We start from the raw sequence: 11,769 nt of genomic DNA, 5'->3' as shown, positions 1-11,769 counted from the left end.
GGCATAAATACATTTACATAAGATCATACACGTGAATGTCAATTTTTATTTTACTTTTAAAATACGACTGTTTAACATATGAACCGTTAATGGCCAATATGGCATTTGACTTGAAGAACGTCACTGAGTAACGTCTGCTTACTAAGCCCACGTGACACAGCTTGGCATTCGAATTCTCACCATTCGCGATCGCGTTTCAGTTTCGATAATATCGGCGGTAGGAAATAACGTTCTGCTTAACGTTCGTTTCGCCTTGTATTACGAATAATTTCTTCTTTTTTCTTGTCTGTATTAACCTTACGAAAGAAGTGTGCTAATTCAATATCTCTTCCATGTGTCTTAATTGCACTAATTGGTACTCAAATTAATAATAATGAGTGACATTTGTGATGAAATTGTTCTTCATTGTGTAACATTTGTAAAAAGTCTATTAATAATTTTCTATGAATTGCATCAATTTTCTTTAAATAAGATATAAACATATTTAGTAGATTAATTTTTTTAATCTTGAAGTGCTTCCTGAGTAAGAATAAAAAATTGTATATTTAAATATAATTCATAGTTTATATATTCTATTAAAATTATAGATAATGCAAAAAGATAATGAAATAAAATTATCCAATAACTAATTTTACGGAGACAGGACATTTCACTTTTGTTTGAAAGTGATTATTAACGTCGTAGAACTTCCGTGACCAAACTCATCACAATTAACGTATGCCTCATGCGTTTAGATGCGAGAGACATTCTTCTCATCGTCTCGTTTCTTTTGTCCTTGTATCACATGACTTCAACTTTTTTATAAATCTTATTTTGACTTTCTGTTTACTGACAGATATGCGAGTGCAGTTAGTTACTTTAGTCCCAAGCGAACAAGCTGATTTGTCAAATGAGAAAAAAAATTCGAAAATTGCTCTAAGTGAACTTTGGATATTAGTATCGATGAAGAGAATTGTTACAAGTGCGGCGAAAGATATGTTGGTGAAGAGTACATTGGCTCTGTTTGCGCTTGTTAATCAGTTCAATTGAATAACATATTAATACTCCGGGGTCATCGCGAGAGTTAATCGCAATGTCCACGCCGGACACGATGGATACCATCGACGAAGCGGAACAAGCGTGGCGTGAGTACAAAAATAATTCGTCGACATTTTTTTTAGATGCCACCTCGTCGAGTCGTGAAAAATCATACATGACCTTGTGACACATTCTCAGACGAATATTTTTAACAGGAATTAGTCTGTTAATATAATATGTGTATTAATATAAATTCTATACGTTTCTCTTGACTTTCAAAATGCTTTAAAAAATGCTGTAAAAATAAATTTTTTGGAATTAATGCGGATGCAGTAAAAAATATTTAAAAATTATTTTATAAAATTTAGTTACAATGCTACTCTAAATTCTCTAGCAAAGTATTTCTCTTTGTGGAAGCAATTCAGCTCTTTAAGCTCCGTTTCGACAGACTGATTTGCATTTATTGTAATACAATGATAATGTCATTTTGTTAGATAATGTAACAATGCAAAATGATGATTTATCGAAATTCAAATGCTGATTTTCGTTCAATATATTCTATGAATTGTAAATTGCATGGCCGACGAGATGATAAATACTGTGACAATGAATCGTGCGACAGCGTTTCTTCTTATTGCTCGTTCTGTTCACGGATATGCAATGCGAAAGATTCGGCCGATAGGTATGTAAAATTAAACGCTCGGCACACGCATGCACAATTCATGAGTCGATACCACGCGATTCGCTCGACACTGAGGGAAGAGTTTAATTTTTATCTTGACAGCACGTAGAAAACCGTGACCTAGTTTGAGCTATTTCTGTATGAAGAAGTTCGTAAATGAATATTTTTTTGACATGTTGGATAATCAAATATATCGCGTGCATTTTAGTTTCCAGCTGAACTGTATCAAAAGTATCAAAATGTCATAATATTTAGATTTTACATATACTTAGCTTACATATACTTAGCTTACGACATTGTAAACTAGAGATGTTATCATGCTAGCCATAAGGTTTGGTTATTGTGTCTATCGTGCAATTGAAGAATGATATTAAGAATAATATTAAAGTGAGTTTAATGACGTCATATTCATTACTCAATAAATAGTAATGCTATATATGAGGGAAAGATAGTAAGTCATACTTACAATATTAACAATATCATATCTTAATTTTTAATATTTCTGTTATTGATATTACAGAATGATAAATGTATATATAGAATATATAAACATAAATATATCTATTTAAAGTAAAAATTATATATTATGTTGCAGTGATTTTTTAATGTATTATTAATGTTATATATATCAATTTTATTTACAAGATTACTAAGTTCCAGTTAATTTCTTGTTATTTTATAAAACTATTTATTTTATTATTAATAATAATTTGTACTTGTATAAATATGTATGTAAATATATTCAACATAAATATTATTCCTATTCTTCCTAAATCTTTGCTCTGTGTAACACAGAATCGTATCTTTACTTTTATCAATAAAAATAAATTCTGAGAAATTCTGATAAAAAATGAAAGGTCAGAGATCAAAAGACGAAATTTAAGAGTCAAATAACGAGTGTCTAAACAGAATTTCTTTTTACGTTCCCAGATGAGATGCTGGAGTGTGAGACCGGATCCCTTTTAGGCAGAGTGGCGGATCTAGAAAGGCAATCCTTGGCGCAGAGGGACGAGATAGTTTGTCTTCGCGCCACTTTGGCGGACGCGTTAAGGCGAATTGCTCAGCTCGAGGCAAGAGAAAAGCGGGAGGATGACAGGAATGAGAGGAGAAACGAGAGGATGGTGTCCTCGCCTTTAAGGAACGGTCATGTACCTCTCAGAAGTAAGTTGGCAAAGCTGCACATTGATCATGGAAGCTCGTTAACGACCGATATCTAAATGCTTCATAATTTGAAATATCATTCTCCGTATATAAAACACTACCGGAGCAAAGCAATAATAAATTAATAATAAAAAATATTAACTAATAGAGATTATTAAATAATTTTATTTTTAAATGACAGCACATTATTATCGATTTTTAATTTTTGTACAGTTATATATTAAATTGTTTATTTATTGGAATGAATTCTATATCTCTCGATTACTTATATTCATACCTTTTTCTGTTATAATTTTGTTAAAAAAGCAATTGTTATAAATTTTCCATTTATGATATACAATGGAAGCATATAATAAAATTAATACGAAAAAAAAGTTAATTGTTAACTTCTCGATGATCACGCACAGTTCAAATTTCACAATAATAAACCTGGATCGATAATTGATTGACATGACTAAGATCATATCTTTTCGTTTGTGATAACGAAAGGAAAGCTGATTCGATTGATCGATGTGAGACCTGTGATGTAAACAATCGTCGGATTTGCCGCACCTTCGCTGGTAATCAAGCAAATGCATACCCTATTTCTCCTGATAATCGCCATTAAATATTTCAATTCAGTTATTTCATCAGTTATTGCATTATAATGTAATCTTACAATAATGAAAATTTTATATATATATCGATATTGACAAATTTGATACGATTATTTATATATCGTTTTTATTATCATTAATTACCAGTTTCAAAAGTCAAAATATGAATAAAATTGCACTTACATACAAAAATTTTATTATATGTTAAAATTATTATTTAATGATTATTAATATAAATAAGCTATTTTTTATTTCTTTGATTGAATCATTCTCAAATCATTATTTTTAATAAATTTAATTTAATAATTAAAATATAATTCTTAGCATAATTGAAAGTTTCTGTCCTTTATATCTAATATAATTAATAAAATTAGTCCCCTGCTATTTTACTATCAGAATACAAATGACATGTTTTTATGAAACATGTTTCTTCTCACTTAAAGTGTTGATTGCACATATATCTATAGCGAAAATATACATTTTATCCTGGCATGTAATATCACATCGTAAAATAGCGACAAAAATTCATCGCAGTATTGCAAGGCGCAAATTAATATGTCGACGTAAGTGCGAATGGCGATCATGCACGACATGCAATCTAAGTCAGGCGTGCATTTCCAGCGAACTCGTGCACGGATACCTCTAGAGTAGTCTAGAGTTTCGTACGTTATGACAGAAATTACGGATGCGAGGAAGCCTCGCGAGATCGCGAGTGTTCGAACGTCTGGAAGTGAAACTCGAGCTGGGTGTTGTACCTGTTGGCACGCGACGGTTTTAAGGTCACGTTCAGTTTCGCCCATTGCAATCGAGAAACCCACTCACGAACGTGAATGGATTCACGTAATTGTTCGTTAGTCTTCAGCATTCGTGCAGACCTTGGAAGAGAATTCTTTATTCTGCACGAGAATTCGGGAATGATCGAAATGAATACTGGAATGCTGACGAATGAAGGGAAAAGTCATAATATGCTGTCATACATTTAGACATTGTAAAGTAAGAATAATGATCATTCGTTCATTTTAACTGTTATTAAATTATGTTTCTGTGGAATATACATGGAAAGAATGATTTTATTGATGTATTTAAAAATTTAGCTAGAATTGAAAATAATTTTGTTGAAGCATAAAAATAATTATGTAGAAAACTCAAGCATAATGAACAATGCTACTAGAAATCTTGACATTCTATCAATCATCTTGAGTATTTTACATAATTATTTTGATAACGTAATCTAATAAAATTATTTTCAGATCCGTATTTTTTTTTACTAAATTTTTAAATATCTTTATCAAAACTTTCCATGTATATCATAATTCAATCGCTCTTTTTATTTTGTCACATGTACGTACATTTTAATCGTTATTAAATCTAATTTCATTGACATAATTATTTTATGAAGAAAGTAACGTAATTAAAATGAAAATGGAAACACTCTTGTCTCGTTAATTCTCTCATGCAAGGTGTCAGCTTGCGAACGCGAATAATTTTCTAATTGTTTTCTTTATATTCTCGTGATTGAAAGCATGCGAATATTCCTTCGGCCCCTGTCAGACAAACTGCAGGAAATGAAAATCAGAATCGCGCTGACGTACATAAATTATTGTGCCGAGAGCATCCTTAACTTAGCTCTTAGCAATTGATGAACATAGGAAAGATGTAATACATCACGGAAGGCGTTATAAATATCGTGCACCGTTACACCGCTATTGAAACCAATCACGCGGTTACATTTCGCTATGTCGCGTGTTATGCAATATCCGAAGTTTAACGCAAAAAGCAGAAGATCTTGTTACAATTGAAATGCTGTATTTAACAATGAAACAATTGCCGATGCCTTTTTGGCTTTATTAATCATTTCAATTTTTTCTTTTTTATATATATATTTGTATTAGCTGTATTAAAAAATATTGAAAATAGATGAATACAAATAATTCTGATTAATTTTTTTCACTATTAGAATTCTCTAAATTGAAGTGAAATCTCACTCTAAAGAATGAAAATTAAACCAGTCTTAAAAAAGAATGGCTCAATTTTCAATCTAAAAATTTTAGAGATAAACAAAGATAGGCAAATAATATCAACTTGATATTTTCAGCAATTAATTAAAACGAAATATCGATGGCTCTAGTTAAAGTAGATTAGTAGTTCCGATACAGAATATTTTTTTTGTTTATTTAAAATATTTCGAATAAGAGCAAAAGTTATTTTCAGGTCAAAATTCGGTGCCACAAAAGGACTTGAGGCTGCGTCAGACCGGTGGCCTCAGAAATTCCTCTTCTTCGGGATCATCGCAGGATGTTCGTGATGCGACGTCCAGTCCGAGACGGCCTGCCAGCTACGTGCATCCCTCCCAACTTCCTCAAAGGTAAGATCCGTGAAAACTAATACTGTAAATTGTATTTAATGTTAACAAAGAGAAATTTAAAACTGAACGGTCAGTTTCTTAGGTTGGCAAACAGATCAGAAGGACAGCTGCTTCAGGACAGTTTGCTGAAGTATCTAAAAATTTAGCTATAATAGATACAGACCTGAATTGTTGGATCATCAAAATAATCATGTAGGACATTCAAACTGCTAGAATGTCAAAACTTTTTCTAGCATTGCTCATAATTGAAATTCTTACGTAATTATTTTAATTTAGCAAAATTGTTTTTAGATCTGTATCTAATTCTTTTAAATACTACAGCAAAATTATTCTTTATATATAGATAAAGATTTCATATCATTTTCATGTAAAGATTTTATACAGAATGTATAAAATGTCCAAATATCGGACATTCTTCTAGTTGTATTCGCTTTTTCTCCTTATTTGACTTATTCTCTCCTTTCATATTCTAGAGCTATACTTTTAAATAATTTGTGTTTCGTCTTTGTTTTAGTTAATTACTTTTTGTTTCAGGAGATCTGTCCACTATCAGTCAACGGGCTCTTTACATTCCGATAGTCCGAGTAGTAGTAGTGTTTCTCCGGTGCCATCGCCAAGCCCTAGAGCTACGCCACTGCCTGTAGCCAGGTAAGAAATCTAAACTATAATTTAATGTAAAATAAACCGTAAATTAAATTGTCGCAATTTATGCCACAAAATAGAAATCCAAAAAACCCAAAAAACTGTGGAAATTATAATATTAATTTTAAATACGTATATACTTTTTAACTTCCAAGTAAATCGATTTTCCGTCCCAATTGCAAGAACATACCAGTAGTAGATTATTCTCATTGCATATTGTTAATTATGTGTTGCGTGTATGATTGCGTATGTGTGTTCTCTTTTTAGTGTTACCGTCACGTTAATGAACATTCGCTGTTTAATTAGTAGCGATATATTTCAATGTTCTTAGAGCGTCATTACGACGTTATGCGATGCGTGTATATATGCATGATGCTGTTGTACGAGAATTGAATTCGATGTCTTAGATCGCCCACGGCAAGATCAAACGGACCGCCACAAAGTAGCCTAAGAAGAGCGAAGAGATGGTCGTCCACTGGTGATTTTACACATTCTCCGCAAAATCAGGGAAGCAATTCCCAGCTCGTCGGTACCAGGTTAGCTCACAGCTAATAACGTAACAGTAAAACGCACCGTTTGTCTGCTATTTGTGATTTTGTTCACATTTCACTGATCACACGAGTTTAACTTTTTGTTATCACCATCACTGTTTTTCTTGCTTCCTCTCTCATAAGCGATCGAGCGCGTTTTCCCATCAAGAAGACGTTATCTCTCGTTTCTATTGGTCAGAAAATTACTATTGCTTCGTCTTTTATGCGCTATTATGTTTTTTCTTACATTGTATCTGCGCAGGTACATAGAGCTTAATTAAATATTATTTTTTCTTCTGGTTGATCGTACTATGCAACTTGAAAGAAAGTTTCCCGTCGAGAAACCGTCGTTTCTCGCGTTCTATTGGTTAGAAAATTACTACTATTGCTTCGTCTTTTATGCGCTGTTATGTTTTTTCTTGTATTGTATCTGCACAAATACATTAAACTTAATTAAATGTTACTTTTTCTTCTCGTTAATCATACCACTATAATTTGAAAAAAAAACTTATAAAAAGTAAAGCTTACAGATTGATCGCAAGAAATAGGAGATTCAGCAGTAAATTGTAGACTTCAGTACAAGAATGAGATAAAAAAATCTGTAATTTTTAAAGTCTATTTTACGAGTGCCTATTAAGTTGTATCTAAAGTAGATTTTAAAATTATGGCTGAGTCTAATTATTCGGAAAGAAAAGATCCTATTCTAATCTCTTTTAAAATTATGCTTGAAGCACATCGAATCGACGAATCGAAGAATCTCTTTGTCTATCAATCAAACCTTCAAGTACGCGGGAAACACGCCGATCGCATTAGAGACGGTTCTCCATTTCTTTTCTTTTTCTTCCCTGTATTGTTTTGCACCGCATGGTTTTCGTTTGGATTTTCGTTCATTATAGATTGTCTGCGTCCACCAAGTCCCTGTTCAACCTGTTCAAGCCACCGGCGATGAACAACGTCAAGCACGGGTAAATAATATACCAGACTTTACACAACTTACTGCCGTATCTGGCTTCTCCGTAGCCGTGTTTAGACGACCCGCCGCGCAGTGATCGCGAGGTCGCACGTGCACACGCTTCTTCGATGCACGTGCGCGCCGAACGGTCTTTACGATGCAATTTCGTTCCTCCGCAGGTGAGCGCGCACGGTAAAGACCTCGCTTAAAACACAGGCGTTAAACGCACGTGTAGAATTTCCTGTGGGTTATCGCCATGATATATATCTGCATGACACACGATCTGCGGGATATACGATCGTAGAGGCAATTGATCTCGATCTTGTAGATTACGGATCGAATTTGCTTATCTCTTTATAAGTGAATAATCGGTGGAATATTGAAAGAGAGGCTTCACGAATTTTTAAATAGCGCTTATTATTTAATAAACATCTTGATCATTTTTTAATACTTCGATTCTTTAACAGATATTTTATAGAAATTGTAAAAGATGCCTGTAGAATTCATCTAAAAATTTTATTAAAGTTTCCTTAAAATCGTAATAACATTCTACAATAAATAATACTTATACTTTTAACGTTTTAATAAGAAATTAACTAATTACAGTCGAATGTGAGAAGAATAATCGACTATGACTGGTTAATTTCTTATGCTTAAGATTTTAGAGTTTAGATAATGGCTTATTGTAGAAAATGCTTTGCAAGGCATTATTAGTGCCACACGTATTATAATTCGTAAATAGATAAAAAGATAATGTAAGGATAAACTAATCTTCAGAATATAAGGCTAAATCAACCTTATTGCATTTATAATTTTTATAACATAGCAAAAAAGAATTCGCTTCGTGCTAACGAGTACTAATTTTTAACGTTTGCCGATTCGTTGATCGGTATCGCAATGAATACCCGTTAAATGGGAAGTTATCGTGCCGCATGCGTTTGCATGTAGCACAGCATGTATATATTATCACAGTATTGGCACGTTAATTATTGCAATACACATTACTGTTCTGACCTTCAATTTAGCATGCAAATGTTATGCACAGATTTTCTTAAGATTGTGAAACTTCCAGCTTGGCAGAAGTGCAGTTCAAAGAGGCGTGCATACCTGATGTGATACGTAAAAGCTACATTTTAAATTTAAATGTCATGCCTGGGATTGTTTTGCATCGTTACTTGGATCACGGTCAACATTAATCGCACGTTTTAATTGCGTTCTCTATAAAAACTATGTCATTATTTGTTTTGAAACTGATACACATAGCGGAAAGTTTATTATCGCATCTATGATGCTTCTCGCGCTAATAAATTGAATTGAAAGAATGAAATTATACATTTTGTACTTTACGCTGTGAAAGCGATTTAGTAATTGTGTGCAATAGTGCACTATTGTAATATGATCATATAAATATAGAAGATAGTATTCCATGATGTCACATAATCAGAAGACAAGTAAGTGGTATCATTTGCATAGGCATTATTCATTTTAGTCGTATAAATAAATGTTATTAATTTAGCAAAGTAAATATTTTATAATCGGATATTATGATCGTCTACCTATTGTAAACAAAAAGATAGCTAAAAAGTCGTTTATCCGAAGACACTTTCAGGCAGCGTTTTTTTGTCGACATTTCCGGTATGCTCGTGATACCATGACGTCGTGCACACCAGGAAACACAATATGCATGGGTTGTGCAACAGCAAGGGGAATTGCGATTCACTTTCTTCGGTAACGCAATGGCGCTTCGCACTAGGCGTTAAATGAGCCGTTAACCACGTGGTCCTCTTTCCATACCTGTTGCCTTCTCGCATCATTCAACGTCAAAAATAGAGTCGGAAGTGCTTTACTCTTGCCTGCTCGTTGCATTGTTATGAGTGAACTACTTCATTTGAATTTATTGATCAGACGAAGTAATATAAGAATATGTAAATAAGTTATCACGGGATAACGTGACGATCTGTTATCATTTCTGTGTGTACTCATTTTTTTATATAGAAAAATATTTTTTTACGTAGAAATTTTTTATGTAGGAAAATATGCTTAACTTGTAAATATAGAATGATTTAATATAAGGATTGCCTTAATTAATAAATATGATTTAAGTTTTTCTTGTATAAAAGTTTTTTATACAAGGAATCTCAAATACTAACTGAAACAATTATAAATCGAAATAATCCTATTTTTGGTTTTTAATTCTTAATAATATTAAGTGCAAATTTTTGCAAATATGTTATTTCAATATTTATAAATCGCGCATTTATACGGCTTATTAGACTTTTATTAATTAATTTCTTGAAATTTATTAATTAAAATTCGTGAATGTGACAATAAATATGAAAGCAAAAGTAGCGAAGGTCCCGATTTCGAAGAATTTGGTCAAGGCTACATAAAATTCTCCGCTATCTTGTTCTGCATCATATTGATTCGCTTTTGCTTGGCATTTATTTTATTGCATGCGTCTTTTATTATACAATTTTATGCTACAAAAAAAAAAATACATTAAAGAATCGGAATCTTTAAGATTCCGTTTAATCGCTAAGATATAAATCATGAAATCGGTGCAGCTTTGTTAAAACACGTCTGAAAAATCGAGATAAAGAGATTGAAAGTTATATATCCTTTACGTTGCTTTATGAAGCAACCTTCCTCGCCCTTAATCGTGAAAATGAGATTAAAATAAGTCTAAAAACTTTTAACGCAGAACGAGAAAGTAGTTGTAATTCATGCGTAATATCAGAAAGAACAAAAATAGAAAAAATAAAAATTGACGTAACAGCTCACATGTTACTTCGATCGCGAAATAATAAAGCCGACTCATTATTCGCGTGAGTCATTCGTCGCGGTTACCAGACCTCATCGACACAGAAAGCCTGGCGAATTCGTTCAGTATAGTGCGAGCAGTGCGATCGGAGAGTACGTCAGTCGACGAGCAGGGTCGAGTTTACTTTTAGCTTTTTGTAGGAGTTCATACAAAGTGAAAAAAATCGTCGTTATTATCGATTTGCAACACGTAAGAAAAACTATTTAATGCCGCTATAATTAATCGATTTTAATCATAAGATACAAAATTGTCTCAAAATATAGACACTAAATAAATGATAGATATTTTAAAAAAGAGATAAGAGAGAGAATTTTAAGAAAAAAATATGAAGACATTTTTTTTATAAAATTTAGATGTGTAAAAAATAGAGAAAATAATATGTCGCTAGCAGAAAAAATTTATCGATTAGATCGTTCGAATGCATTTTTATTCGTCTTATAAAAATAAGTTTCGTTTACATTTTGGGTTTTTTAAATGTAAGATTTAGTCGGAAAATAAATTTAACAATAAGAACAAATAAGCAAACATAAACGAGCAATTTCTTTATAGCACTAGAGACATGCAGTATAACGAGGAGGAAGGCACCGTTCGTATGTATCTACGCGGTCGGCCAGTCGTTCTTTACGTCCCCACATCCATGATGGAATCCTACGACCTTCACAAAGTTAGCACGCCGCCGCAGAGCAAATTGAAGCTTGACTGGGTCTACGGTTACCGCGGCCGCGATTGCCGAAGCAATTTACACCTGCTGCCAACCGGCGAAATCGTATATTTCGTCGCGGCAGTCGTTGTTCTGTATAACATGGAAGAACACAGCCAGAGACATTACTTAGGTCATACAGACGATGTTAAATGGTAAATGAGAAAATGGGAAAAAGATGTGACATTAGTTTTTATGAAGAAAAATATCGCAGCAATTAAATGTCTGATGAGTAATTATTTAATCGTTAATAATTTAATGATTGTATTGAACTCATTAATGCAATATATTATATATTATATA

General features: G+C 32.6%; 1 protein-coding gene across 1 annotated transcript in view; it reads left to right on the top strand.

Annotated features, from left to right (window-relative positions):
* The first annotated feature begins 1,072 nt into the window (after window positions 1–1,072).
* LOC105622823 (echinoderm microtubule-associated protein-like 2) overlaps window positions 1,073–11,769 on the top strand; it is a 16,622-nt gene continuing 5,925 nt past the window's right edge. The window contains exons 1-7 of the mRNA XM_012204234.1: window positions 1,073–1,124; window positions 2,630–2,860; window positions 5,668–5,821; window positions 6,356–6,469; window positions 6,871–6,999; window positions 7,890–7,958; window positions 11,316–11,621. Of these exons, the coding sequence (XP_012059624.1) occupies window positions 1,073–1,124; window positions 2,630–2,860; window positions 5,668–5,821; window positions 6,356–6,469; window positions 6,871–6,999; window positions 7,890–7,958; window positions 11,316–11,621 (1,055 nt within the window). The remainder of the gene's footprint in view (window positions 1,125–2,629; window positions 2,861–5,667; window positions 5,822–6,355; window positions 6,470–6,870; window positions 7,000–7,889; window positions 7,959–11,315; window positions 11,622–11,769) is intronic.

The sequence above is a fragment of the Atta cephalotes genome (assembly GCF_000143395.1).
Source record: "Atta cephalotes unplaced genomic scaffold scaffold00049, whole genome shotgun sequence".
NCBI classification, from domain to species: domain Eukaryota; kingdom Metazoa; phylum Arthropoda; class Insecta; order Hymenoptera; family Formicidae; genus Atta; species Atta cephalotes.
This window is presented reverse-complemented; position numbering and strand designations above follow the sequence as displayed.